The sequence below is a fragment of the Phytophthora sojae genome, assembly GCF_000149755.1.
Source record: "Phytophthora sojae unplaced genomic scaffold PHYSOscaffold_1, whole genome shotgun sequence".
Classification (NCBI taxonomy): domain Eukaryota; phylum Oomycota; class Peronosporomycetes; order Peronosporales; family Peronosporaceae; genus Phytophthora; species Phytophthora sojae.
The window spans coordinates 12441099-12466353 of record NW_009258115.1 but is presented as its reverse complement, the minus strand read 5'-3'; the positions used below and the strand labels follow the sequence as shown (position 1 = coordinate 12466353).

The window sequence follows — 25255 nt, the reverse complement described above, 5'->3', positions numbered from 1 at the left end:
TGTTCAGATCAGCGGTTGGCAGTCATTCCCTCGATTTAATTGGTCGAAATTTTAAGCAACGGTAGTGTCTATTGGTTGTAAATGCTAAGAATCGCAGACGACACACTTCTATTGGCCGGAAGCACCATACAAACTTTAAGGTATTTTTCAGGGGTTAGAATCGATAGCACCACTCGTTGAGGCCCTGGTTCAAGTGCTGGCACATGTGCTAAGCTCCAATTGCTGAGGCATTTGATTGGCTAACAAAAACCGGTACAATGTACTCTTTTGTTCCCAGAACACCACTTTTCAGAACACCAAAATCGGGTGTTCCATGGCTGGCACATTTGTGCTAGGAATCAATGAGCAAGGACGAGGCGATTTCCTTCTGCCCTGGCCAATCAATGCTTGGCAGGATACGTGTGCTGCGGGAGCGGTGGATTACTGTAAGGCGCCCGAATCTCGCTATTGCGGCGTTGGTCCAGGAGACGACAGGTATCTAGAATAGCGCTTTGAACTAATAATGTCATTGAGGTCATCGCGCACTTGTTCGCACGCTACCATCTCGTCAATAGCATAGGGAAATTATGTGGCATTGCGGCGACGTTGTGCCTTCATCTCGTGCGAAAACAAAATGAACGGGTGGCTAGCACACTAAACACCACAGAACCCACTTGGACAAGCCGTAGCACACGTCCTGAAAATGCTTGGTCCAAACTAGAAACCCTAGCCCGGAAAACACTAAGAACGTGTACTGGCACCTGAGACGTGAGCCAGGGGCGTGACAATTAGATTCCGGAGTTACAACGACCTCCTGCAACTGCGGAAAACTGAGCCGAGTGGCGAATTTGCACATCGCCACGAAGACTCTGTATCGGGTCTGGCAGGCGCTCCAGCCGGTCAAGCCGGAGCACTGCGCTGGCTGTGCTCAGTGCACGAGATTGGCGATGGTGCACAGGTTGTGCTTGCACGCCTTCCTTGTCTGCCGAGGCGGGTGGGTTGCTGGAGCTGGAGCGTGGTTGTCCCGACGATCAGAGATCTCTTGTGCATTAATCGGTTAATCCGCCCAGACGCTGGAGTTCATTCTGCTTTTCACCTCGGACTGCGCAAGTGCCACCCTCCCCACCAAGCTCGGATCACTTCGCAATGGCTTCGACTCCCAGTGGCCAGAATGTGCACGACCTGCAGCGTCTCTCAATCGTGAGCATCACCAAGGAGGGCGCGGCCGACAAGGGCAGCTACGCGGGCATGAAGACGCCCGACGGCACCCCGGAGATGCTCGAGGACGGCGCTCTGCGTCCCGGTGGTATGCCCAACCTGATGAGCCCAGACCACATCGGTCTGGTGTTCCAGTACGCCGCCGTCGGTGTCGTCTACGGCATGCTCCCGGAGACGGTGTACCCGTTCATGCAGCAGTACCTCAACTGTAGCGGTGCTCAGGTCGCCGCCGCCAAGGAACTCGTGATTCTGCCGTGGACTTTCAAGGTGTTCTACGGTATCATCTCCGACTGCTTCCCGATCATGGGCTACCGTCGTCGTCCGTACATGGTCATCGGCTGGGTTATCTGCATTGCGATGCTCCTGCTCATGGCCATCATGCCAATCGGCGACCCGTACTACACCGTTGCGTCCGACCGCGACGTCCTCGCGTCGGACTACACCGCGGAAATTAAGGCTCGCATCAACTACGATGCTCCGGGTGAAGGTGCCAAGTACGTCGTCATCATGTTCCTGGCTGCGTTCGGCTACGTGCTCTCGGACGTTTGCTCCGACAGTATCGTGTGCGAGCTCGCCCAGCGTGAGCCTACTGCGAAGCGTGGCAAGACCCAGTCGGCCATTTACACGGTCCGCACTACGCTGGTGATCCTCGGTGAGCTGCTGGTCGGCTTCTGCTTTAACGGCGAGGATTACGGCGGCGACTTCAACTTCTCGCTGAGCTTCCCGGAGCTCATGATCATCATGGTCGTGCTCACGGCGCCTGCGCTCCCCATTACCTGGTACTTCATCAAGGAGGAGAAGGCCGAGCGCGCTGACTTCCGCAAGTACATCAAGGAGTTGTGGGAGCTGCTGTGCAAGCGCGTGGTGTACCAGGTCATCGCCCACCACTTCTTCGCCGGCATCTTCTCCAGCATCTCGTACACGGCCAGTTCTCCGCTGCAGTCGTACCTGGTCGGCGTTACCCCCATTAACAACACGCTCAACGACGTGCTGGGCCACCTCTGCTTCATGACTGGTATCATGGTCACCTCCAAGTACGGTCTGCACTGGGACTGGCGATGGATGATTGTGGCTACGGGTATTGTCGTGATCGTCGTCGACTCTGCTGTCGCCCTCATTACTGTATGGGATGTTTTCCGCAACCAGTGGTTCTGGCTTGGCCCCCCTATCGCCGTCCAGGTCCCGAGCGGTGTCGCCTGGATCATTGCTCTGTTCGTCACGGTCGAGATCGCTGGTGTCGGTAACGAGGGTGCCGTGTACGGCCTCATGACGACGGTCGGCAACCTGGCCTCGCCGTTCGGCACGACGCTGACGCTGCTCATCAACGGTCCGTTCAACATCACGAACGAGCGTGTGCAGGCGGACGACCACTCGATCCGCACTGACATCACATGGACGATCATCATCTCGTACGTCATGAAGGTCGTCTCGTGGGGGTTCCTGGTGTGGCTGCCGCGCCAGAAGAAGGAGACGCAGGAGCTGGCCCGCAACGGCGGCTCCAGCAAGCTGCTGGGTGGCATCACCATCGGCTACCTGTCGTTCGCGCTCGTGTGGTCGCTGATGGCCAACACCCTCGCCATCTTCGACAGCACCTCGTGCCTCGTCATTGCCGGCGGCAAGGGCTGCTAAGAAAACTTCACTCCACAGAGCCTCGACATCTGTCCCTGTAGCGTTATGGAACGGAAGGACCTTAGAAGAAAAAGCTCCCGATGGTCTAATACAAAAGTACATAAGTTGTTGATTTGTTATCCGCACACAAAAACTTCCATTTCATTTGCCATTTTCAATGACAAGCACCTGGAACTCGGCTGTCTTATCGTAGCACCGACGCGTCCGCCGCCTCAATCGCCCCACAACGCAGGGTAAAGATACTTTGAAGCACTGTACTACCATCAATACGTGATACCAACATGTAACAAAGTGCCACCACCCGTGCTCAAAGGCTGAAGCAACCGTTGAGCACCACAACGGCGACTACAACGGCGACTACGGTATCGAGCTTGTCAGGTGTGTGGCAACACCACGCAGGGCATTCGAGAACCTCCGACACGTTGAAGATCCTCTCCGTCGTGGGTGCACCACCAGTAGAACCCGCTCATCATTCCCCGCAAACTGACAAGCGCCGTTAGCCACGTCAACTCCTCCTCCCTGCTCGAGCTAAAGCAGCAGCCAAGCTTCCCCGCACTCGCTTCAACCCAGCGGCAAACAGGAAGTTGCACATACATTCTCACTTTCGTTAACGTGCGCCACACCACTTCATTCAAACCGGTACATTGTACCACTCCACTCAATGAATCATCCTCCCTTCACTTTGCCGTTTGCTACGCCGAGATTGAGCAGCTACGCTTAAGTTGCCGCCGCCGCCGCCGCCATGGAGCTGGAGGCGCTGCAGCTCGTGGAGTTCGCCTACAACCGGCAGCGCGGAGAGCCGCGCTACGCCCCCTTCCGACATCGCGGCGTGCCGCCCCGCTACCCGGCGTTCGAGCTGCAGCTGCCGGTGCTGCTGCTGCCCTGGGACGACGAGCGCGGCGGCGTCATGTGCTTCGCGCACCCCGTGCACCAGGCACCGCTCACGTCCGAGGCGGCCAATCAGGACGAGGCGGCGCTGCTGGGCGTGTGCCGCTGCGGCGTCGTGCGCTTCGCCAAGTACTTCCAGCGCGGCCGCCTGGGCGCCGCCCCCACGTACGACGTGGCCCTCAAGGTCATGGACAAGACGCAGCTCAAGCTGCAGCACGACGACGTGCTGAACGAGGTGCGCGTCATGGCGCAGCTGCAGCCACCGGGCTTCGCGGGCGTCTACAACTCGCCGCACTTCTCGCAGTGGGAGTGTCTGGCGGACGAGCACAACGAGTACATCGCCATGGACTGGGCGGCCAATGGCAGCCTCATCATGTACGCCAAGCGGCGGCTCACGGACTACAAGCGCTTCGCCGTGGAGCGGCTGGTGAACCGGATGACGTCGCTGCCCGAGCTCGAGCAGGCGGTCAACACGTTCGTGGCCAGGGCCTGGATGCTCGAGGCGCTGCATATCTTCGAAGGCGTGCTCAAGGGACTCGCCTACATGCACGCGCAGAACGTGTGCCATCTGGACGTGGACCCGTGCAACGTGGTGATCGACGCCGAGTCCAACCCGAGAGTCATCGACTTCGGTAGCTCTGAGATCATGACCAACAACGGACGCGCCGGAGCGGACGACCGACTGATCAAGTTCAAGCCGCTCTATGTGGCGGACGAGGTCAGGGCGCATAACCAGCACCCGTCACCAAGACCCGGGTTCTTGGGAGCTCCAGCAGATATGTGGTCAGCTGGCGTGTTGGTACGTGGATGTCAAATTGAGTGGATCTTTGGAGCTGAACGCTGACTGGTTGTGCTGTGTAATTCTGTGCTTTGCAGCTGTACCAGTTGCTGTGTTTTGGATACCCCAAGGGCCACTTGGCGCTCGTGTGTGACACGAACTGGGCCACGAACCTGCTCGCTCACGCGAACCAGCCTGGCTACAACTCGTGTCTCGGCCAGGAAGGCTGCCTCATTTGCTTCCGCCACATCGAGTTCCGGCCCCTAATTTATGAAATCTTCCGCGGCTTGCTGCTCGCGGACCACCCGACCGAGCGGCTGACGGCTGTGGCGACTGCTAACCTGCTTCAGCCGCTGCTCGTCGACTACGACGTCGACTTTAATCGCCGCTCACAAGCTGTACTAAACTCGCTCGGATGATCGACCGAAAGAAACAACACAATATCAGGCCCCGTGAGCTGCTATGGTCAAGCACTATTTTCCCGAGATAACTGGACCATCTCGAGGAAGCTCCAATTGAACTGCCAGTCAAAGAGCTCTACATCCACATTGGGACCAAGCATTTAACCAGATTCCAAAGTACTGGAAATCCGCGGGCGGCTGTTTAGAAGCAGCAACGCGTTGATAGATGACGAAGTGCTTCCATGCACGGAGACCAGGTAGACAGATAGATACTGCATTGTCGAAGATAAATTACCATAAGCAAAGTCTCCAAATTCGATCAAAATTTGTTCTTCATTCTCAAACCAAAGGAAGGAAAAAAGCTCATGTCGATTACCTATCTTTTCATCGGTGAACCGAGTGCGCTAAAGACCCTGTTGGTCCAGTGTATTCGTGAGGTGAAGCAGCAAGAACCGGGTGGTATTACCGCCATGTAGTACGTCGCTGCGCCAGGTCTCACAATGGACTCAAAGTCGCAGAACGAAGCAGCGCAAGCCATCTACAACATGCTGAAGTAATCTGAAGCCCAAAAGCTCATCTTCTTGGTTCGACTGAAGAACGGATCCGTGCTGAGTGAAGATATTGCAACTATTGCAGTTGCCATGGACTCAATCGACCACAAGGACACCCCGTTTTCCGTCATCGTTTACGAGACTGAGAAGCATCAGCGCGCAGACTTGATGCTGAGCGGCGAGGTGTGCAGACGCGTGCGGGCGACACTGTCATTCGCAAGATACGCTACTCCACACGTTCATTTCGCGTCTGAATTGTCGGCACTGGGTGGAAACCGGAGCCTCGTCAGCACCGTGGATTTCATTGAAAAACATTCGCCGATCGCCCAAGTTCCGGTAGCTCGAGTCAAAGCGATCGACGTCGAGAATTTCGAAGACACTCGACTTGCGGGCCAAGAGCAGCGACTGCTTGCCCCGACTGAAGAACTTGTGGAGCTTTATGAACCAGGTCTGTTTTGGACCACATTTGAGGCGTGTGTGCCTGCCGAAGAAGTACACCTTACTCTACAGAAGGCTCTGCGAGATGAAGTCATCGAGTACACGTGCTGCCCCAAATGGGTTGTAAGTATTGGAAGCACGTTGAGGCAAACAGGCACACAGCCGCACTGATCCATATTCCATGCTGCTTGCCATTACAGATCATCGCGTTCACTTTGTTCGAGGATGAGGAAGTATATTTCAGCATTCAGGTGTACCGTTGGGAGATCACGAAAGCGGTTCAAGTGGGGTCCAAGTACAACTATTTGCCGGTGCGCTGTACTCCTCGTACTGTGACTGGGGAAAACTGGGTTTTGACACGGACGCTTTTGCTTTTACCATACGCAGCAAGAGAGTCACTTCAAGTTTCGTGTGCTGATGCACCGAATCCACAAGTACTGCTTCTCGATCGACAAAACAATGGTTGGGGCCCCTGAAAGCCCGGCACATTCAGTTTATAGTCTGCCGTTTAGTGATTAAGGAGACCTAACGTCGTCTGCGAATCTTGTATTGCAGAAAACAACGAGTTGTCGACTGGCAGTTTGGGCAGGAGTATCCGGCGTCGTGCTCGGAGAAGGCAGACAAGCTCGAAATTTTGGTGGCCAATCTGGCACAACCCTCCTGTCCACGCACCATGTTGATGATGATGCTCAAGAACTTGTGCCAGTACGAGGCAAACCGCCGCACACTGCTGAAGCAGTTCAAGGACGAATTCGTAGCAATTTTGCAGTCGATGCTGAACGATCCGGATCAACACATCGTGCGGTTCGCCGTCTACATGATCCAGAACTTCGCAAAGAACCCCGCAGATCTCAAAGCGTGAGTATAGGTTCAGTCCATTTGGGGGCCACTGCCGTCTAACACGTTTGTTTCTCTTGCTGTGCAGGCTGGAGCTTCCCGAGTCGACCGAAACACTGGAGAAATCGTGGTGCATTCGACGAGACCATCGACCCAAAAGGTTGCTTACCTCGCTGGAGAATCCTGAACACTGAAAAAAAAAAAACTAAGCCGCCATTTCAGTTTTACATATAAATCTCAGCATTGATAGACAGCAACGCATTATTATTGAGGGAACAGCTTTCCTGGCCCTCCATTGCTGTCCATCAATGCGTCGATGCGGCATTGAAGGACAGCGAGCTTCAAAACCAAGATGTCATATTATATCATAGTCTCCTCTGATTCGCCGAAAACTCCTATGGCCATCGTGGGGTTGTGGATCGTATGGTCCGACATGACGTACGTACACTGACTGTAGCATTCCCCAAAGTCTCCTCCACACCAGCTCAGCATGGCCATCTCGGACGAGACGTCCCCTCTACTGCTGCCGTCCCCGGAGCCCCTTACATCCAGTCAACGGCGCCGTCACTCGTCGTTCGAGACGGGGTTCCCTCTGGTGGTCGCCGAGGGGATCGATGTCCAGACTGCCAACGAGCTGGAAGTGTCCGAGGCGAAATCCCGGCCTGATGTAGCTCGTGTGTCGCCCTGCCAATGGCTGGGACGCAACTGCGCCGTGCCGTTCACGCTGCTCATGTCGGCGATCGGTGCCGGCACATTGGCGGTGCCTTACACTTTCGTCTTGTTGTCGCCTGTCCAGGCGGTGCTGGTGTTGTGCTGCGTGGGGCTGGCGATGGCCTTCACGGCCGATACACTCGTGGATGTCCACGTGGCGGTGGCGACGGAGAGCGCAGGAAGTTTGCAGGAGAGTCGAGAGACGTACCAGCATCTGGCGTGGAGAGCTGGCGGTAAGCCGCTGGCTCGACTCACGGGGGTGCTGACGGCGTTCGCAGTGTTTGGAGCCTGTGTGGGCTGCGTGCGTGTGGTGAAGGACATGGCGCCGGTGCTGCTGTCAGCGTTGATTACCGGGTTTGAGCAGCGGACGATGGAGGAGCAGCAGCACGCAGTGGTGGTCGCAGTTTGGGTCGTGGTGCTGGTGATAGTGCTGCCTCTGGGCTGTTTGACGAAGATCTCTGCGCTACGCTTCTCGTCGTACTTTGGTGTGGCATTCTCGGTTTATCTCGTCGGAGCTGTGGCGTACCGTGCTGCTGTTGGAGGCTACGAAGATGATGACAGCGTTGCGTTACCAGCGCAGTCACCGGAGACTGAAGCTTCGTTGTTCTGGCGCGTCTCTGAGGTCGTGGGCATTTACAACTTTACCTTCATGCTTCACCTGAACGTGATCCCGTTGTTGGCTCAGCTTGTGACAGCTGAGACTGTGAAAAGACAAGAACAACATGACAAAGATATCGAGGCACTAGGCAGCACACAGGCTCCGGTTGCTGTGCATCTTCTACAAGGTGCTGGACAAACTATGCGTCGTCATTTGGCTTTGGCTGTCGGTGCTTGTGTGCTGCTCTACGCGACGTTCGGCGTTTGTGCTGCGCGGATCTACGGGAGCAAGACGCAGGGGAATATTCTGCTGAACCTGTCGAACGACCCGATCATGGCGGTGCCTCGAGTGGCAGTTTTGCTGACGATTCTGCTTTCGTTCCCTTTGCTGTTCCACCCGCTGCGCTCGCTGGTGCTTGAGATGTACGTGGCCTGCACCTCCCGTGGCAACGATAGTGAAGACGAGGAGGAAACTCAAGACCAGAATGCTCCATCACAAGCTGCCCAAGCTGCGGTAACTGTGCTGCTGCTGGTTGCGCAGATTCTGTGCGCATTGCGGGTGCCTGGGCTTCAAGTGGTGTTCTCTTTTGTGGGGGCGAGTATCCTATTGATGCTTTGCTACCTATTCCCACTGGTGTTTTACGTGCGACTTGCCCCGTGGCGGTCTACTCACAAGGGTTTGACGAGGCTTGCTCTTTTGTCGGCACTAGCCATGATCGCTATCGTATTCTGCGTCGCTGCCACTCTTCAACTCGTGCTGCCCGCTTGATAGATCGGACAGACGTCAACATTTAATCGAATTGAAACATGAAAGATCTTCAATCTACGTTCTTCATTCTAGCAACAAGCCCGTTAGTGATACCTTAGACTATCTTCACTATCCCCACTATCTCCTACACTGTAGTCTAGAAGAAAACAGCTCGACGGTGGCCATTCGAGTCCTGCCTTACTGCTGGAGTCGCGCTTTCCTGCTCGTGTAGCCTGTGACTAGCTAGAGAAATGTCTCCGCCTGCGATCAGCTGAGTAAACGCCAGTGGGTCGTGGTCCATCGCATCGATGAGTGTCGGGAATTTGGTCAACACAAGCTCCGTCAACAATTGCTCGGCTTCGCCCAGACGCTTCTGCACCATGTACTGGTGAAGCTGGCGACTCAGCGTACCGGGAGGCGAGTCCTTGAGCCCGTACGCAGCAGATAGCGCTGGATCCGGATCGGGATCAGGATCGCTCCCGGTGCGAGTGCTGGCACCGCGTGTCTCGCGCATGTACTTCTGCAACTGCGCGGCTTCCAGGAGCTCGTCTGCCGAGTAGATGTAAATCCCTGCCTCGAATCCGTTGACTTCTTGCAGCAGCGATTCCTGCTCTCGCGCTGAGAGAGTATTCGCCAAATCAGCCACAGGCTCTGCTGGCACGCATTGGGGCAGCGCAGAAGCTGAAGTGGACGACAAGCGGTCGCCCTCCTGTTCGTCGTAATCCGTGAACGACAGCGACCGCATCTCAAGCGCACGCTGCGCAGCTCCTGTAAAGTCACTCGGCATACTTTCACGTCTCCCGGAGCTATTGGAGTTTGCTCCACCTCCTTCTGACGGCTCTGGCCGTATGCTATCTTCACTGGGAAGATGGAACGCAAGCTCTGTGGCGTTAAATTGCGCCGACGCGCGTACGTCGTGCAAAGTATTAAACGCGGACGCCGGTGCAGACGAAACCATCGACGGCATCGAAGCCCTCGTGTCGTTCGAGTGGTAACTTCTGCTGCCATCGCTGCTTGGACGAATGCGATCCACAGCACGACTTCGGGGCTGATGCTCCTGCTGGTACGACGATCTTGTAGCGAACGTATTGTTACGAGGCATAGAGGGTCGTCGCGTCAAGACACCATTAACGATACCATAGGCGGACTGAGCCCCAAGGACGTGTATCCAACCCACTAAATCAGCCTCGGTCTCGGCCCCGAAAAAGTATGTACGCTGACCGGCACTAGGAGGGACCACCTTGAAGAAGTGCAAGCACTTATTCCGCGCGTTCACTTCATGGGCTTCGCAGATTTCCACAGTCACACGCCGCAAGTTCACGACACCTAGAGGCGTAGCATCCGACATGCCGTGGTAATACATCATCTTGCCCTCACGAGCCACGAACCATCGCTTCTTCCAGTTCTTGACAAAACCACCCTGCTTGTAGAGCCAGCCTTGCATAGTTGGGGTTGATTCCTCTGGGCGAAAAGAAGCCTGGGTTTGGAGTTGCTTATCGTAGCAGGGCTGGTGCGACGGCACCGTCATTCGACGCTGTTGCGGCGCCGACTGCGGTCGAATCGTCCTCACTTGCTCCACCTCATCGTCACGGATGCTGCTGCTGCTTCCTGACTGCAAAATGGACGACGACGACGCGGACTTCGGGGGGAACGGATTTCCATCCCTATCCAGCATTTCCACGTGACACACCACCTGAAAGTTGTCCGGGTACCGCTGGTTGCCCGTAGCTTCATCCACTTCCACCTTCGGCAGTCGATACAAGTTGCTCTATTGAATAAAAACAAACAAAAGATGAACGTTAGTTTGCCGACTCATCCACCGTTGCAACAGTTAAGCAACACTTACGTAATTGTGGAAGAAGTCGGTGTTGAACGTGAAGTGGAACATCTTGACCATGTGCTTGCCCAAAATGTTGGTGGTGTTAGCATGGAAGCACCTCACCAGCACGTCGCCCTGCACCTCCGCATTCACCTGCACCAAATACCAAAATCAAAATTCCACCCAGCCGTCAGTGAATAACGCCCACTAAATCACCCACATATAAAATAAAACCCACCCACCTCGAAGATAATGGACCCATTCGGGTCCGCCATGTACGTCTCGAACTTGGGTCTTTGCCACGAGCTGTTGTACAGCAAATGGGGCTGTTTGTGCTGCGAAGGCGCCGGCAAAACCTGCAGGAAGGGCGTGCACCCTCCTCTTGGAGGAGCCTCGAAGTCCGGCACCCCATTGAGCACGATGCTGCGCAGGAACATCTTCTTGGCCGGCCGCAGCGGCGGGATCTGCGTGGGCATGCGCCCCAGCCTTCTCAGCACCTTGATGAAGTAATAAATATACAGCGCCTGGCTGGGGAAGCGCACGCCCTGGCCCCTGGCGTTCCAGAAGTCGCGAATGCTCGAGTTGGCGAGCTCGCGCAGCTCGCGCTCCTTGCGCAGCTTGAAGACGCTGCCGTAGTAGCCCGTGAGCAGCAAGTAGCACGAGCACACGACGCCCGTGCGGCCCTTGCCGGCCAGGCAGTGCACCACGATGACGTGCTTGGGGCTCTTGGCCACCCACTCGATCATGTCGTTCATGATGTCCAGCAGCAGCTGCAGCGGCGGCGGGTGGTGGTCCGGGAAGCCGCACTCGCTCACGCGGCCCTCGAACTTGCTGTAGTCGTAGCTGCGCTCGCTCAGGTTGTACACGCGGTAGGCGTTCGGGTGCCGCGAGTTGAGCAGGCTGGCCACCTCGTTGATGTCGTTGCGGTACGTCTTCTCGACGCCCGAGGCCGGGTAGCCCATGGCGATGAGCTTGGGCGTGATGTACGTCAGGTCCAGGTCGAAGCCGTCCTGCATGAAGCGCACGCGCGAGCCGGACACGGCCGCCCGCAGCGCCTTCATGGCTATGGCTCTAGGGGTACTTAGTACTGCTGGTACGACGGGTATATCGCTGGAAGGTGGCGGCGACTCGCCGAATTGAGCAGTGAACCTATGGGCGGGCCGCCAGAACCCCCGCCCCCATACAATTCGGCGAGTGCCAGAAACACTTGAAATTTGTATGGATCCATATGCAATTGCATGCGATTGCTCGCGTGATTTTTGTGCAATTGAGCCGAAATTTGTGCTCGGTTGTGTCACATGGCACGGAATTTGAGCAGGGGGTGGACTTGATTTTGTGTGTGCTTGAGTGCAACGCTGAGCAGGACAATCAAGCAGAGCGCCCATCGAGCGCTTTGCCAAACTCGGTGACGAGATGTACTCTTTAGACGCTGGTTATAGGAAGACCGATGCAGGAAATAAAAATCCACTGTACGTGGTGGACAGCGGGGCGTCATACACGTGTCAACCGTAGACATCAAACGTGCTCAATTGCGCGGTGATACACGTGTAGTACAACAATTGAGATCACCGCTCCGAACACCATGCAAGTGTAGGTTCACGTGTAGGTTCACTTCTTGCATGTACACTTCGACTAACGCAAGCGATCGTCACGCCGGTGGTAAGATTTTCCATGTACTGAGTGCGATGTTAACTATTTACCCAAACGACTGATATAGCCCGCTCATCCATCATACCTTCATCCGATTCGTCAAAAATCGCCGCGCGCCAGCTACCATCATTCCTCTCGCAAAGCTCAATCAGCCATGCCGGTGATGGCGACGTCCTCGTCGGGCAGCGCGGACGCGTCTCTGCGGCGCCACACAGGCCTCCTGCGCGTCTTACCGCACCATCTACACGACGAGCCCCATCATGCCACTCTGAACGCAGCAATCGCGCCGTCTGTAGCCTCTCTACAGCCAGAGAGATGCCACCGACCGTGTTCAACTATGATACAGTCGCTCTGGGACGCAATTCCGCCGTTCACAGCCCCCTTCCAGCGCTTCCCAGCCTCCAGATATGCGTGCATACGTGCCTATGAGTCTCCTATGCGCTCAAGGGCGCTGCAGCGGCAACATTCAGTGGTTGCACTCGACCTGGCAGCCTCGAGACACAAGCAGCAGGTTCTACTCACAAATTTGTCCAAAGCGGCGGTGACGGAGTGGTGGGGATGTCTATTTGCAATGTATTTAGAGGGTTTGAAACAAATTTTGCTGATACGGTGGTGAGAGCAGGCAATTGGAGCATTTGGGGCGTGTAGTGGGCATTCTGGAGAGACAACCGGGGGTGTTCCAGAGACTGCTGCAGATCTACGATGCCGGCAACAGTTGGGTGTTGGTGCAGGAGCTCCGGCCCGAGTGGACAGGGTTGAGAGAGAGCTTCGCTGACCCGGCAGAGTTTTCGGAGGAGAGGCTGCGTCGAGTGGTGTTCCAGGTCGCGGCGATGGTGTACTTCTTGCACAGACACGGGCTGAGCTTGGCGGGCGAGTTGGTGCACTACGACTTGGTGGTTAGTATAATGAGATGAGAGATGCGGGGATAGAAAAGAGGAAAGCGGTTATCGACGGATATGCGCGTACCTGCGATTCGGTGTAGATGGTGAACGAGCAATTGACGCTCTTGCTGCACCTTGACTTGATCTTGGGTGGGTGCCTACTCGTGCCTGCTACGAAGAGGAATCGAGATGCAGATGTGTAGGTATTGCTCGTAGTGTTTCGCTTTGGGTTCGGGCGGAATTGACGATGTTTGTTGCTTGGTGGAGCTTAGTGCGGCGATCGGCATGCTTATATTTCAGATTGCGATGATGCCTCTCTCCGCAAAGAGCGAGGTTGACGTCCGCTATGTGGAAGGAACGATCGAAGAGCAGTTGAGCCACCTGTCGTCTGCGTGCCGCGACTTGCTGCTTGGCTGCCTGAGTAAGTTGTGTTGTGCTCAGTACTTGATATTGACTGTGATAACTTACGCGAAGTTGTATGTGTGTGTCTTTTTATTTAGCTATGAAACTCAGTGTGCAAGATCTTCTGGGTCGCAGATGGCTACGCCAAGTTGACTTCCTCCACACCACTAACAAGCTGGACGGCGCATTGATCTCCCCAGAAGCGCGTCACGCGCTGTTCAATTCATTGCTGTGGAAGTTAGCCCCGCTTTGTATGATGGATTGGCTACGGCGTGCACACGAAGCTCCTAAGGTGAAGCACACAGAGGAGGAGGAAGAGACAGAGAGTTGTCGTCAACGCAGTCGGGTACGAACCATTAGCTATGTTTTTTACTTTATGGGGTCCCCAGTTTCTAACGTCTGTTTGGGCCATACTAGCAGAGACCAACGCGCCGTATTTACTCAAGATCACGGCTGTATGTCCCGAGTGGTGTGCTTCGACGAGGGCCTCTACCGGTTCCTGTACCAGGGGGCCATTCACTTCTTCCTCAAGACGGAATGGACAACAACCAAGAGCAGCGACGACATGTGTACACTTTCTCACCAGAGCACAGCATGCAAGAGGGTATCGACTCGAAGAGTTGGAGAACTTACGATGACTTCGACTACGACTTCCCTAAGTTTTATCCCAGCCCCAAGTCAGTACTGTACGACAACTTCGAAGCTGACGACGATGCTGAATCGGTACGCGAAGAAGACAGTGAAGGAGAATTCATGGCACTCCCAGCGGATGGAAGACGGTCGTCAGTGTCGAGCTTTCATGACATCGATGATGTCCGAACTCTCCAAAGAGACGTCGTGCGCTCGCTTCAACATGGACCTCCACACATACACGACGAAAGCACAAGTGGAACACGCGCTACGGTTGATGATTTATTCAACCTCCGAGAAAGCTCAGCAGCAGCTAGCACGGAAAACGAGCAGGGGCCGGTTGGATATGACAGAAATGCGTCGCACGACGCGGTGCACTTCAGCGCGTTCGGTCCAGCACAAGTGGCGCTGCGTGAATTCTTCCGCATCGACATTTGGGCTTACTTGAAGCAGCAGCGCGAGACCATGCTGGAGGTAGCGCTTGAACGCAACGATTTAGAGAGTGGACACCGCGTTCAACCGCTTCATATCCAAAGAGGTACGCTGGTTACAGTCTCAATTGAACCCAGCGCACGATTTGGCGTCAAGGGCGAGGACTGCAAGTCGTTTCGGTGGCACGGAGGCATCACAAGTGTCTCTTTTGACTTGTTCCGCGTAGCTACACGAACCGGGTATGAAGACGACGAAGAAGTAGACGAGCTCTGTATTGCCAAAATCGTCGCAGGGACCAAGGTTTCATTGCTATACATTCGGCTTCAAGCAATGGCTACTCAGACTTACAGTACTGCTGCGGCAGGAACGACAAGTTCGTCCGACCTGACCCTCTTGGACGCACACATGGAGCATGTCGCCCCAAACGTCCTTGACATTCCAGGGGATGATCTGGAACTCATCCGCCCAATTGGCCACGGCGCGTTCGGCGACGCTGTGCTGGCACGATGGAAGAGCACCTCGCAAGACGTCGTTGTCAAGATGAAGAACCAAGACGTGTACCGCAGCTCGGACGCCTTAGCTGAATTCCGACACGAAGCGGCAGTGATGAATCTGCTGGGTAAGCACCCCCACGTGGTCGAACTGCTAGGCGTAAGCAGCTCCGGATCCAGCGTTGACGAGACTGAGTCTCAAGGTATCTCTCTGGTGACGGAGTATCTCCCCAATGGCAGCGTGGAGGACGTTCTGGGCATCAACGCCAAGGGCGATTCCAGCTCTATAAGCTTGTTTTCTCGAACTGTCATGGCTCGAGACGCCGCCCATGGATTGACCAACATCCACCAGGGGAACTTCTTGCACCGCGACATCGCAGCTCGGAACTGTTTGGTGGACGCCGAGTTCCGCGTGAAAGTGTGCGATTTCGGGCTCTCTCGTCGACTGCGCGGAACTTCTCAAGGACCATTGGATGGCTTCCTGTTCGACGACGATCGCCATGGTTTCGGCCCGCTCAAGTGGATGGCGCCCGAGTCCATTACGCCGCCGCACCTGTTCTCGACGTACTCGGACTCGTACATGTTCGGTGTGCTGCTCTACGAAATCTTCAGCGGCCAGCCTCCGTTCCCGAACTTGTCGTCTCGAGACGCAGCGGCGCTGATCCTGGAAGGCCACCACGTGCCCATCCCGTCGTCAATGCCCAGCGCGCACCAGCAATTGATGGAGAAGTGCTTCGAAGTGCATCCGCTGCGTCGCCCCTCAATGGACCAGATCTACACCACGCTGGATCAGTGGGTAGTGCACGACACCAAGTCGCACGTTGCTAATCAGCTATTCTACCATGTTGGCGCACTCTACCATGTTGCACCAGCGCGGCTTGCGCCATGAGCACTCTACCATGTTACACTGTGAGCTACCTACCATTCTGCCTACCATATTACACTGCGCTCACTCTACCACTTTGCGCTAGGAGCTATCCACCATATTACACTGTAGTTGCCTACCATGTTGCAATGCGAATACTCTACCATGTTACATTGCGGGCTGTACGTTACACCGTGAAAATCTACCATGTTGCAACGTGAGCGCTCCACCATGTTGCAACACAAGCACTCTACCGTGGTGCACTGTGAGCTGCTGCCTACCATATTACACTGCGAGTGCCTACCATGTTATACTGGAGCTACCTACTGTGTTACATTGCACTTAAGGCTGATTCCGCAGTGTAACTAAACTTAACCGGTGACCTTATGGCTGCTGCTCCTGCTCGTCCGCTCAGCAAGCTCCGGCAGCAGTGGTTATCAATCATTACGCATGGTGATACTCGTATATGAGTGCACGTCGCAAGGCTCCGTCGCCCACCGCCCACTCAGGCACCAGCTCTGTGCTCATGCACTTTGGCGCGGGTCTTTTCATAACGAGGCGAGTTTTGTACACGAACTCGGGCTCTTTGTAGCCGTTGTAACCTGCTTGCAGACACAGTGGAGTCAGCTATAAACAAGGAGGCGAGCGTTAATGGCCTTCGGCTACCCGCCCAGGCAAAAAGCCCAATATATATCAAGTGAGGCTCATTCTCGTTGATCAGGGCTGGAGTCTTGGTCAAGGCTAGAGATAACTGACGCTTGATGCCACAGGCCTAACATGGTGTGCAATGTAAACGGTAGCTCGAACTGTAATATGGTAGGCGGATCATAGTATAACATGGTAGGCAACTTGCAGTGTAAGATGCTAGACAGCTCACAGCGCAACACAGTAGAGCACTCATGTTGCAACATGGTAGTGCAACATGGTAGGGAGCTCACATGCATCCTGGTAGGCAACTTGTAGTGTAACTTGGTAGCAACTCACGGTGCAGCATGGTAGGTATACACTTTCGATTTTGCGACAGAAGCCCCAGCAACCCGGCACGCGTTGATCCTGGGATTGGAAGTGCACAGTGCCCCTGATTTGGTATACTTAAACCAAGTCAAAGTGTTCATCACCATGTCCTCTGCGGCTTCGGCCACGGACTCGGACGACCGACGGCCCTCTGGGCAGGTCCCGGCGGCGGACGACGATCCCGGCACATCACCCGTGGACACGGAGGTGAGACCACCGGACGAGATCGTCCACCGCTCGTTCAAACCACATTGATAAACCAATAGAACATTACGCCGGCAGATTTTACTAGTAGTTCGGACCAGCGCGACGTGGCGTCTCATCATTGGTTGAAAATCTATGTCACACACCTTCATGTTCGCTTAAGTACGCCAGAAATTCTACATCCTTCTTCCTCATTCCGGCTCGAGGAAAGATGGTGAAGCTCTTCTGTGCGATCGTTGGTGCGGCGGGCAGTGCGTTTCCTGTGGACATTGACGCGGGTCAGTCGGTGGGAGACTTGAAGGACGCGATCAAGGCGAAGAACCCGGCGACTATCACGTGCGACGCCAAGGACCTGCAGCTCTTCCTGGCGAAGGAGGACGAGGGCCGCGGCCCGTGGCTGACGCATCTTGACGTGCTGGAAGGTGTGAGTGACACTAGTGGCTACAAACATCTACAGTTTACAGACGCGGAGTTACGAGATGTTGGACTGGATGGTGGAGATCTGGGCGAAGTGAGTCGTGCAGAAAAAGCTGCTGGAAAAGGTCACGTCCACGTGCTGGTGGTGGTTCCGGAGCAAGAACACGCACAAACTGAATTGTGGCTTGTCACTGGATCCGTTGGCAACGCGCTGAACACGAAAGGGATTCGCTGCAGGCTGTACCGACTGGCGGGGTCATGCCTTGGATACTACGATCCCAACCTTCGTGCTGGCGAAACCGACAAGGCGCTGTGGTATGATGAGGTGATGTTGCGGATCCATGTTCTTTTCAAAGAAGGTATGCATTTTGGTTATTGTAGAACTGTGCTGGTTGATGTCTCACAGATGTTGTACAGAGAGGGATGCTTTGCTATTTGAAAACGAACTGCAGACCGAAGGTATCAAGCAAACTTCCCCACTCGATGGCCACACGATCTCGACGACTGTGGCCCCAGTTTCTCGGGAGTTAAGCGAACTGCGACGCATCTTTGCCATGCATTATGTTCCAGATGATACCGAGTCCCCTCAAGTCTCAATGACGACTTTCTCGTCCAACACCTCGATCGTTGACGTAGCGACTGACGAATTTAAGTACCAGCGTATCGAGAGTGAAGAGTGGTTCGGGTCGGTGGGGAAGGCACAGAGCTGCCATGTGATGTCCAGAGAGCATTGCCTGAAATATCCAAGCTACAAGAAATATGACAACGACCCAAGCAATCGTCTTGCTCTTTCTGCAGAAATGCACGAGTGGTTTGATGCTCGGTCCTATGCGGTGCCGACGATGAAAATTTCCGTCGAGTCCACATCTGAAGGATTTGTAATCGGCAACAGATACAAGGTACGAGTAGTTTGAGTACGTGCTGAATACTACTTGTTCTAACATTATTTACGATGCCATAGGTCGATTTGGTTGTGCGCGCGTGGAATGCTGGATTCGCAAGACTTCTCTCGCTGCGTTTGAAAGAAGGCTTTGCTGTGTCGGATGATGGCTTGGAGATGCGAACATCCATCTACGTACAGAACAAGAAGGTGTTTTGCGACTGCATGGAGTGGAAGCGCAAAGAGATAGAGAAGAAGTGGAGAGAGCACGAGGATATGGCACCTGCTGTGGACTGACTGCACCACGCGTAAGATCCTATTGACTTCAATTTCAATTTGCTTTTCATCCTAATAAATATAAAGTTACTAATATACAACGATGGCGGACCAACTAGCCGAGCGCCGCCGCTACGCGTTACGTTAATGTTTTCGACCAATCGCAGGTGTTGGCGCCACCATTTTTGGACCATTTCGAACGAAAATGTGGCCGCGCCGGCAGCCGGCGCAGGCAGCTCCTGGTGGGGCTTCAAGCGCTGCAACCTCAGCTCCAGCAGATCGTCCATTGTCCTCTCGAGCACCACCATCTTCTGCGTCTTCAGGCACATCTGCACCTCTTTTTGCGCCTCGTAGGAGCGCCGGGAAGGCCCCAAACCCCACTGTCAAAGCTCAAAAGACCTCTAGTTCAGGCACAGACGACGCTGCGTGGCTGCTACGGGCTCTAGACAAGAAGAAAAAGAAGAAAGTCTAACCTGATGCAAGCAAGAAGGTCACTAAGCCCTCAGAGCCCGAAAAAGCGGCGAAAAAGACGCAGCCGAAGCCGAAAAATGAGCGAAAAGGAGGTCCACTAGGCCTCTCCATGTATGTACAGGAGCGCCAGCAATTGTGGCGCAGTGGAGCAGCTAAGAAGCCTGAAGATGAAGCAGCGGAACGGGCCAAGCAGCAGGAGAGAGAACGTCAAGAGACGGGCTTTGATCGTGTCTTCCAGGAGGTCTTCGGGGAGCAGCAGAAGGACAAGAAAGGAGGCGACGAGGAGGAGCTCAACAGTGTTTTATCCAGTGGAGATACAGGCGCCAATGCGTCGTCTTTAGGGCTGTCGGTGGTTGATGCAGAGACAGATAAAGACAAGGAGGTGACGAAGGTGTCGGGCAAACGTAAGGCTGCTCTGAGTGATGACGAGAAAGAAGAGGAGGCGTGGGGCTTCGCGACGGCTGGGAACAGTGGGTTCACTCTCGATGACTTCGACGCTCCATCTGACAGCAACGACGCGGGTTCCGGTGATGTGGGTGATGCTCGGAAGGCTGCGGAGTTTGAGCGCTGGAAGGCCGAGGACGCCCAAAGTGCGGTGAGCGACAACTTCGTCAAGCTGAACATGCGTAAGAGATTCAAGGGCAGCTCTGGGCGCGCCAAGAAGCGACCGGCGTATCTGCGCGCACGTAATCAGAACCTGCTGGACGAAGCTACAGGTGAGAAATCTTCAGGCCTCGCTCCGGTGGTCAATGCGAACGGTACTCAACAGAGTAAGAAGGAGAAGTCGATGCTGGCTGACGACGGCGTGGACTTCACCGAGGAGTGTCTGGAAGTGCTGGCCAAAGCCGAGAAAGCGCGTGGTCTCTCTAGTCAAGAAAAATCGAAACCGAAGAAGGAGGCCGAGTCATTGACACCGCCGAGGTGTCATCATGCGTTGGTCTGTCAGAGCTTGGAGGTCAAGAAGAAGAACAAGAACCACGGCCGCAAGTTCTTCGCCTGCCCGCTGGGATTCGATGAAGGTCGCTGCGACTTCTTCCTCTGGGAAGACGACCACGTCCCGCTTGCACTGCAGACACTCTTCACGGCTTCTTCTTCCTCTGACGGTGTTGCTGAGTCCGCAGCTGAAGCAGAAGCCATTGAGTGCGTTCCTCTGGATATTGAAGCTACTGAAGAGGAGCAACGTGAGGCGATGCTCACCAATCTGCTTCTGGTGTTTGGGCACGCCGACTTTCGTCCTGGCCAGCAGTGGGCGATCTCAAGGGTGCTGCGTCGTAAGGACACTCTCCTTGTGTTGCCCACGGGTGCAGGCAAGTCGCTGTGCTATCAATTCCCAGCGCTCTTCTTGCCTGGAATTACGCTCGTGATCTCGCCGCTTATCTCGCTGATGAACGACCAGTACGAGAGTCTCCCCGCCCCATTGAAGGCTCGCTCCTTGTGTCTTTCCGGCTCCGGCTCGGATTCAGGCTCGTCCAAGGCGAAGCATGCGGCTTTTGTGCGTGATCTGCTGGCGGACAAACTCTCTCTGATCTTCCTGTCGCCGGAGAAGGCGCTGGATGCTGGAATGCAAGCGCTGCTCGCGTTACCGCGGGTCCGTGCGCGCTTGGCACTAGTGTGTGTCGACGAAGCGCATTGCGTCTCAGAGTGGTCCCACCACTTCCGTCCAAGCTACTTGCGGCTGGCAGAGGTCTTCCGCCACACCCAGTGCGTTTTGTGTGTGACTGCCACAGCCTCGCGACGTGTTGTCCACGATGTATTGCATCAATTGCGCTCACGTCGGCAGCTTCAGAATCAAGGTGGCGAGAGCGAGAGCGACATGGTGCTGCAGATGCCATGGCAAAGGAAGAATCTGGCGCTGGAAGTTCGTTCCGTCCGGTCGAATGATGAGCGACTGCGGCATCTCGTCCACATCCTCCCCGAGTTGAGCAAAGGATCAACACAGTCCTCCAAGGCTGGCGGTGGAGGTGTTATCGTGTACGTTCACCAGCAACGGCAGACGGAGGAACTTGCAGCTCTGCTGCGTGAACAATTGCCCAACGCTTGGCGCACTGCTGGAAAGGTGGTGGCGTTTCATGCTGGCATGGCGCCTGAGGCGAAGGAAAAGGTCCGCACAGGTTTTGCGCGAGGCAGAGTGCGCGTTGTGGTGGCTACTATCGCATTTGGTATGGGCATTGACAAGAAGAATGTGCGGGCTGTTGTGCACTTCCACATGCCGTCGTCTGTCGAGGGATACGTGCAGCAGATTGGACGAGCAGGTCGTGACGGCAAGTCTGCGCGAGCGTTGCTGTATCTGCTGAATGAAGACGCGGTGCACTTCCGCTCGTTACTGTTTTCAACCGCATTACATCGCGACCAGCTTCGGAGGCTTATGGCTCTTGTCTTCCAGAGTCGGGAGAGCTTATCCCCAGCGAGCAAGAAGCATGTAGTGGCTGTGAAGTGCTCGGGAAGAGGTCAGAGAGCTGGCAGTGACCTGACGCTGGAGTCTCTCGAGCGAGATTGGCTGGAGCGCCACCTTGACCTGAAGGCGGCTTCGATCGAGACGTTCCTCACGTTGCTGGCCCTCGAGACGCAGCGTCAGAAGGACGACGAGCTGGGTTTACGCGTGGCACTCCAACCTCTGAGCATGAGTCAATGTACACTGCAGCTGCTGGACACTCAAGCGAAGAAACTGGGACCGCAATCTACAGTAAGTCACTGCTCGGAGCGGTGCAGCGCAAGGAATTGCCTAATGCACGCGTGACACATCGTAAGGACGGGTATCTGAGCTCTTGGGTTATCGACTGCCACCTGCACGAAGTAGCTCAATGGTACGGACGGACGACTGGTGCCAACAGCAATGGAGACCAAGCTGCAGCCCTGTTAGCAGCTTCCGACGCTCAGCAGGCGGGTGAAACCAATGCTGCTGCGGTCGCTGCCGCCACGAATGAGCGTCGGCTGCTACAAGAATTGCGAGCGGCTCAACAGACTGGTCAGATCCAGCGCTTTTCGCTGTCACAGCCCGCATTCCAGCTGCAGTTGAGCTGGAGGGCTGAACTGACCGACGAGATGAAGAGTGAAGTCGTGGACCGATGGACGAAGCTGTTGTATGCGAAGCACGGGCATCTCGAGTCGCGCCAGCTTGCTCGTCTCGCTCATTTGTATGGAGCGCTGTACGCGGCAGCTCTACCGGCGCCTTCTCCGACGTCAACCGCGCGTGATGGCGAAGATGAAGAAGACGAAGAAGATCTGGATGATAAGGCCCATGCTCTCGAGACCAAACCGGTACGTTACTTCGAAGACGACGACGATAAGGATGATGCTGCCGCCGGTGGAGACGACGTCGAAGGTGACGAGGATGAGCGTTTGCTGCAGAAAATGCTGCGGCCGCTGACCGAGTCTCTGATCGAGGCTATCGAGCGAGGTACACGCTCACTCATTCAACTCCGTCTTGGCGGTGGAGGTCCGCTTGAGGGCAGTGATACTGAAGAGAGCACGAGCAACGATGAAGGACGAGTTACGCTGTGGCCAAGGTATTTCACGGATTGACGACGCCGCAGCTTCCAACTCGGCAGTGGCGCGACCACGTCTGCTGGCGACGGTACTCTGACCTGGCATTCGAGCGCATCGTGCAGATTGCACACAAGGTGATCCTGGAGGAGGAGGCTTTGGAATCGACTGTAAAGTCGGCGAGTGTGGGCATGTCGACAACTTAATGGTACTATGGCCTGTTAGATTACTTCTCTTCTACTTCATAGTTTCGCCAAGCTGGGGAACGATGGCGGCCACTTCCTTCGATGGCCTGGAACTCCAGCCGTTCCCAACCGTGGCGCTGTGCGTGGTAATTCACACAAACTCACTTCCTAATTCACTGACTAGCTTACGAGTATTTTGCACGCAGAGTCTTGCAGACGCGACTCAAGCGCAGGTCGGGAAGTGCTGGACTGGAAGTTGCTGGTGTGATCGGTGGCGACTTAGGAGCTGCTCTGCTCTGTGAGTCGCTGGCTCGGGCGCCTTCTGTGTGCTAACTGGGCAGGTGGCGCTCAAGGTTGCATTAGATTTGACTGCGTTGTGGATGCCTGCGATCTCGATGCGTCTCGCCCACGTCTCAGTCGGTGAGTGCCGTGCGCTTTCCAGCATGGCGAAGTGACTGCCGCTGTGGTACAGTTTGCGCTCGTGTGTTTCGCTTTCGAGCATAGCGCTCCATGTCTTCTTGAGCATCTGCATCTCCTCGTCGTCGTCCGAGTCGTCCGCGTAAATCTCCGCGCGCTCTTCCTGGCGGCCGAACTCGCGGTAGAATCGCCGCGTGAAGTCGAAGTTGTTGAAGCGCTGAGTCTCGTCGTCACTGCCGCCTGCGTCCTCCTCGCTGCTGGAGCTGAGGTGATATCTGCTGGTGCAGGACTGATACTTGTGGTCCGTCACCGTCATCGCGAAGGCTGGAGTTGGTACCAACGGGTAGTGGTGGAATCCCGGAGTCAGCGAAGCAGCAGCCGACGTCCTAACTCGCACCGCGGAAGGCATCGCCAGACGCCGACGTCCGACCGCTTCGCCTTCGTGTTCAAGCAGTTCCCGCCGCGAAAACTGCTTGGCTCACGCTCCAAGCGCGTGATTGAGGCGCGATCTCTGGCGCTCAACCGCTTCTTGCAGCATGCTCTGGAGGTCGTCGAAGTCGTTCGCCAGCGCCAACTCATCGCCATTTGCTTTCAACATGATGACCCACATCGAGACGTTCCTCGAGTTTGGAAGCCACCGCGTTGCAGCCCCGCGCGTCGCTCCGTCACGAAGTGTGGACTGCAACAACGTCAAACCTGCTCGACGAGGAGCGATGTCACCCGGCGCAGCTAGGGATACTGGTACAAGTGCTGACACTGGAGCTAGCGCTGGCACTCAAGCTGACGTTGGACCTGGTGTTGAAGCTGCTCTCGATGTTGTCCATGTCCGGGCTGGTGAGGTACGTGGCCATCTCGTCGTCGATGAGTGCGAGGAGCTTCTCGCGCAGCTCGCAGAACTCGGAGAAGCAGCGACGGATGTGCCGGCTCCTCTGCGTCTTGGTGTCTTCAACCCGCTAGATGTAGACCGTGAACGCCTTGAGCGCCAAGGCCGACGTGATGGTCGCTGTCAATGAGCTCATCGAGCCATTCATGGTGGTCCTGCCTGTGTGGAACGAGGCGATTGCAAGAGTGCCGACTGGTGATCGCTTGATCCCCCCGTTTCAGCCCCCAACTAGACGAAGGCGTTGGCGCTGCGGTTTCGTGTGGTCCGTGTCTCGCTCGCCTTTCAGCTCTACCCGAAACCAGTTACGCGCGTTTGCTCGCTTGATTCGCAGTCTCAGAACCTGATGCTTCTTCACACGAGCCTCGGGATGGGGGTCAAATTGTCTGCCGGGTAGCGACGAGGCACGCAGAATGGAAAGTGGTGACCGCGAGTTGAACACTTTCGGCGACGGCAGGTGGATAGATAGACTTCGAGGGCTCAGGTGGGGCCCTCTCACGGGCCGGACGCCGACTGCACTGGAAGGAGCACGCCGGCATCCCTGGAAACAAACCGAGTGGCCCACGGCTCGTATCTCTAGCGCCGCCGCCGCATTTGACAGCACCAAGATGTTAGCTAACTGCGGGCGTCTGTGGATCACCGAGCTCACGGTCGTCGGGGATCAAGATGCAAAGTTTACTGCGCCGCAACAATGGTAAACTTTGAAAGGGCGCCCTCTTGAGCATTGCACAACCGGCGCGCATTTGAGCCTTTCACTCGTGCGCATGATCACAAGTCCAGCGTAACGGCAGCAATTATTGAGCAGAGTGAGCTGTGACCAGTGCTGCTCGCCCGAAGGCAATGTTTTGACATCGAGAGCACATGGTACTCTTCCAAGCAGGAAAAGGTGGTGCGGGTCAGGCCAGGCGTTCGTCGTTAGCGAGGTGGGGCCGAATTGAAGTGCGACTATGATCCAACCACTGTCACTGCGAGCGAGAGGAGCAACTAACGTTAGGACAGGCCCGAGCTTCCGTTGGGTTTTGGCGGTGCAGAGAGCAATTGTTCCTCGACGCGAAAATTGACCCCGGGAGGGATTGAATCTCG

The 25255-nt window shown here is 55.6% G+C and overlaps 9 protein-coding genes across 9 annotated transcripts; 7 read left to right on the top strand and 2 right to left on the bottom strand.

Moving 5' to 3' along the window:
- Positions 1-1125: 1125 nt before the first annotated feature.
- PHYSODRAFT_472742 (hypothetical protein) lies at positions 1126-2826 on the top strand (the record flags this gene model as incomplete). Its single annotated transcript, XM_009519432.1, has 1 exon — positions 1126-2826. The coding sequence occupies one exon, from the start codon at positions 1126-1128 to the stop codon at positions 2824-2826; it is 1701 nt and encodes a 566-aa protein (XP_009517727.1).
- A 742-nt stretch (positions 2827-3568) lies between these two features.
- PHYSODRAFT_469474 (hypothetical protein) lies at positions 3569-4911 on the top strand (the record flags this gene model as incomplete). The annotated part of the gene is made up of 2 exons (XM_009519431.1): positions 3569-4513; positions 4591-4911. The coding sequence occupies 2 exons, from the start codon at positions 3569-3571 to the stop codon at positions 4909-4911; spliced, it is 1266 nt and encodes a 421-aa protein (XP_009517726.1).
- A 623-nt stretch (positions 4912-5534) lies between these two features.
- On the top strand, positions 5535-6913 carry PHYSODRAFT_295242 (hypothetical protein; the record flags this gene model as incomplete). The annotated part of the gene is made up of 4 exons (XM_009519430.1): positions 5535-6005; positions 6083-6291; positions 6438-6740; positions 6808-6913. 4 exons carry the CDS (start codon positions 5535-5537, stop codon positions 6911-6913), a joined length of 1089 nt encoding a protein of 362 aa, XP_009517725.1.
- Positions 6914-7209: 296 nt separating this feature from the next.
- PHYSODRAFT_310358 (hypothetical protein) lies at positions 7210-8796 on the top strand (the record flags this gene model as incomplete). Its single annotated transcript, XM_009519429.1, has 3 exons — positions 7210-7938; positions 8020-8704; positions 8738-8796. 3 exons carry the CDS (start codon positions 7210-7212, stop codon positions 8794-8796), a joined length of 1473 nt encoding a protein of 490 aa, XP_009517724.1.
- A 50-nt stretch (positions 8797-8846) lies between these two features.
- On the bottom strand, positions 8847-11655 carry PHYSODRAFT_538430 (hypothetical protein; the record flags this gene model as incomplete). The annotated part of the gene is made up of 3 exons (XM_009519428.1): positions 8847-10543; positions 10622-10747; positions 10837-11655. The coding sequence occupies 3 exons, from the start codon at positions 11653-11655 to the stop codon at positions 8933-8935; spliced, it is 2556 nt and encodes an 851-aa protein (XP_009517723.1). The 3' UTR covers positions 8847-8932.
- Positions 11656-12213: 558 nt separating this feature from the next.
- PHYSODRAFT_295239 (hypothetical protein) lies at positions 12214-15969 on the top strand (the record flags this gene model as incomplete). Its single annotated transcript, XM_009519427.1, has 7 exons — positions 12214-12253; positions 12312-12532; positions 12591-12817; positions 12867-13140; positions 13342-13546; positions 13626-13982; positions 14036-15969. 7 exons carry the CDS (start codon positions 12214-12216, stop codon positions 15967-15969), a joined length of 3258 nt encoding a protein of 1085 aa, XP_009517722.1.
- Positions 15970-17382: 1413 nt separating this feature from the next.
- Positions 17383-18835, top strand: PHYSODRAFT_284618 (hypothetical protein). Its single transcript, XM_009519426.1, has 3 exons — positions 17383-17939; positions 17998-18479; positions 18542-18835. The coding sequence occupies exons 1-3, from the start codon at positions 17909-17911 to the stop codon at positions 18755-18757; spliced, it is 729 nt and encodes a 242-aa protein (XP_009517721.1). The 5' UTR covers positions 17383-17908; the 3' UTR covers positions 18758-18835.
- Positions 18836-19316: 481 nt separating this feature from the next.
- On the top strand, positions 19317-22896 carry PHYSODRAFT_264011 (hypothetical protein; the record flags this gene model as incomplete). Its single annotated transcript, XM_009519425.1, has 4 exons — positions 19317-20795; positions 20988-21890; positions 21917-22696; positions 22756-22896. The coding sequence occupies 4 exons, from the start codon at positions 19317-19319 to the stop codon at positions 22894-22896; spliced, it is 3303 nt and encodes a 1100-aa protein (XP_009517720.1).
- Positions 22897-23098: 202 nt separating this feature from the next.
- On the bottom strand, positions 23099-24323 carry PHYSODRAFT_323820 (hypothetical protein; the record flags this gene model as incomplete). The annotated part of the gene is made up of 4 exons (XM_009519424.1): positions 23099-23678; positions 23775-23971; positions 24048-24188; positions 24258-24323. The coding sequence occupies 4 exons, from the start codon at positions 24321-24323 to the stop codon at positions 23099-23101; spliced, it is 984 nt and encodes a 327-aa protein (XP_009517719.1).
- Positions 24324-25255: the final 932 nt, after the last annotated feature.

What these genes read in the sequence shown, in the direction of transcription:
- PHYSODRAFT_284618 (XM_009519426.1), top strand. Translation starts at nt 17,909, where the DNA reads ATGTTGCGGATCCATGTTCTTTTCAAAGAAG. An exon ending in CCATGTTCTTTTCAAAGAAG is followed by an intron (nt 17,940 to 17,997) that starts GTATGCATTTTG and finishes GATGTTGTACAG; the next exon opens with AGAGGGATGCTTTGCTATTT. An exon ending in TAATCGGCAACAGATACAAG is followed by an intron (nt 18,480 to 18,541) that starts GTACGAGTAGTT and finishes ACGATGCCATAG; the next exon opens with GTCGATTTGGTTGTGCGCGC.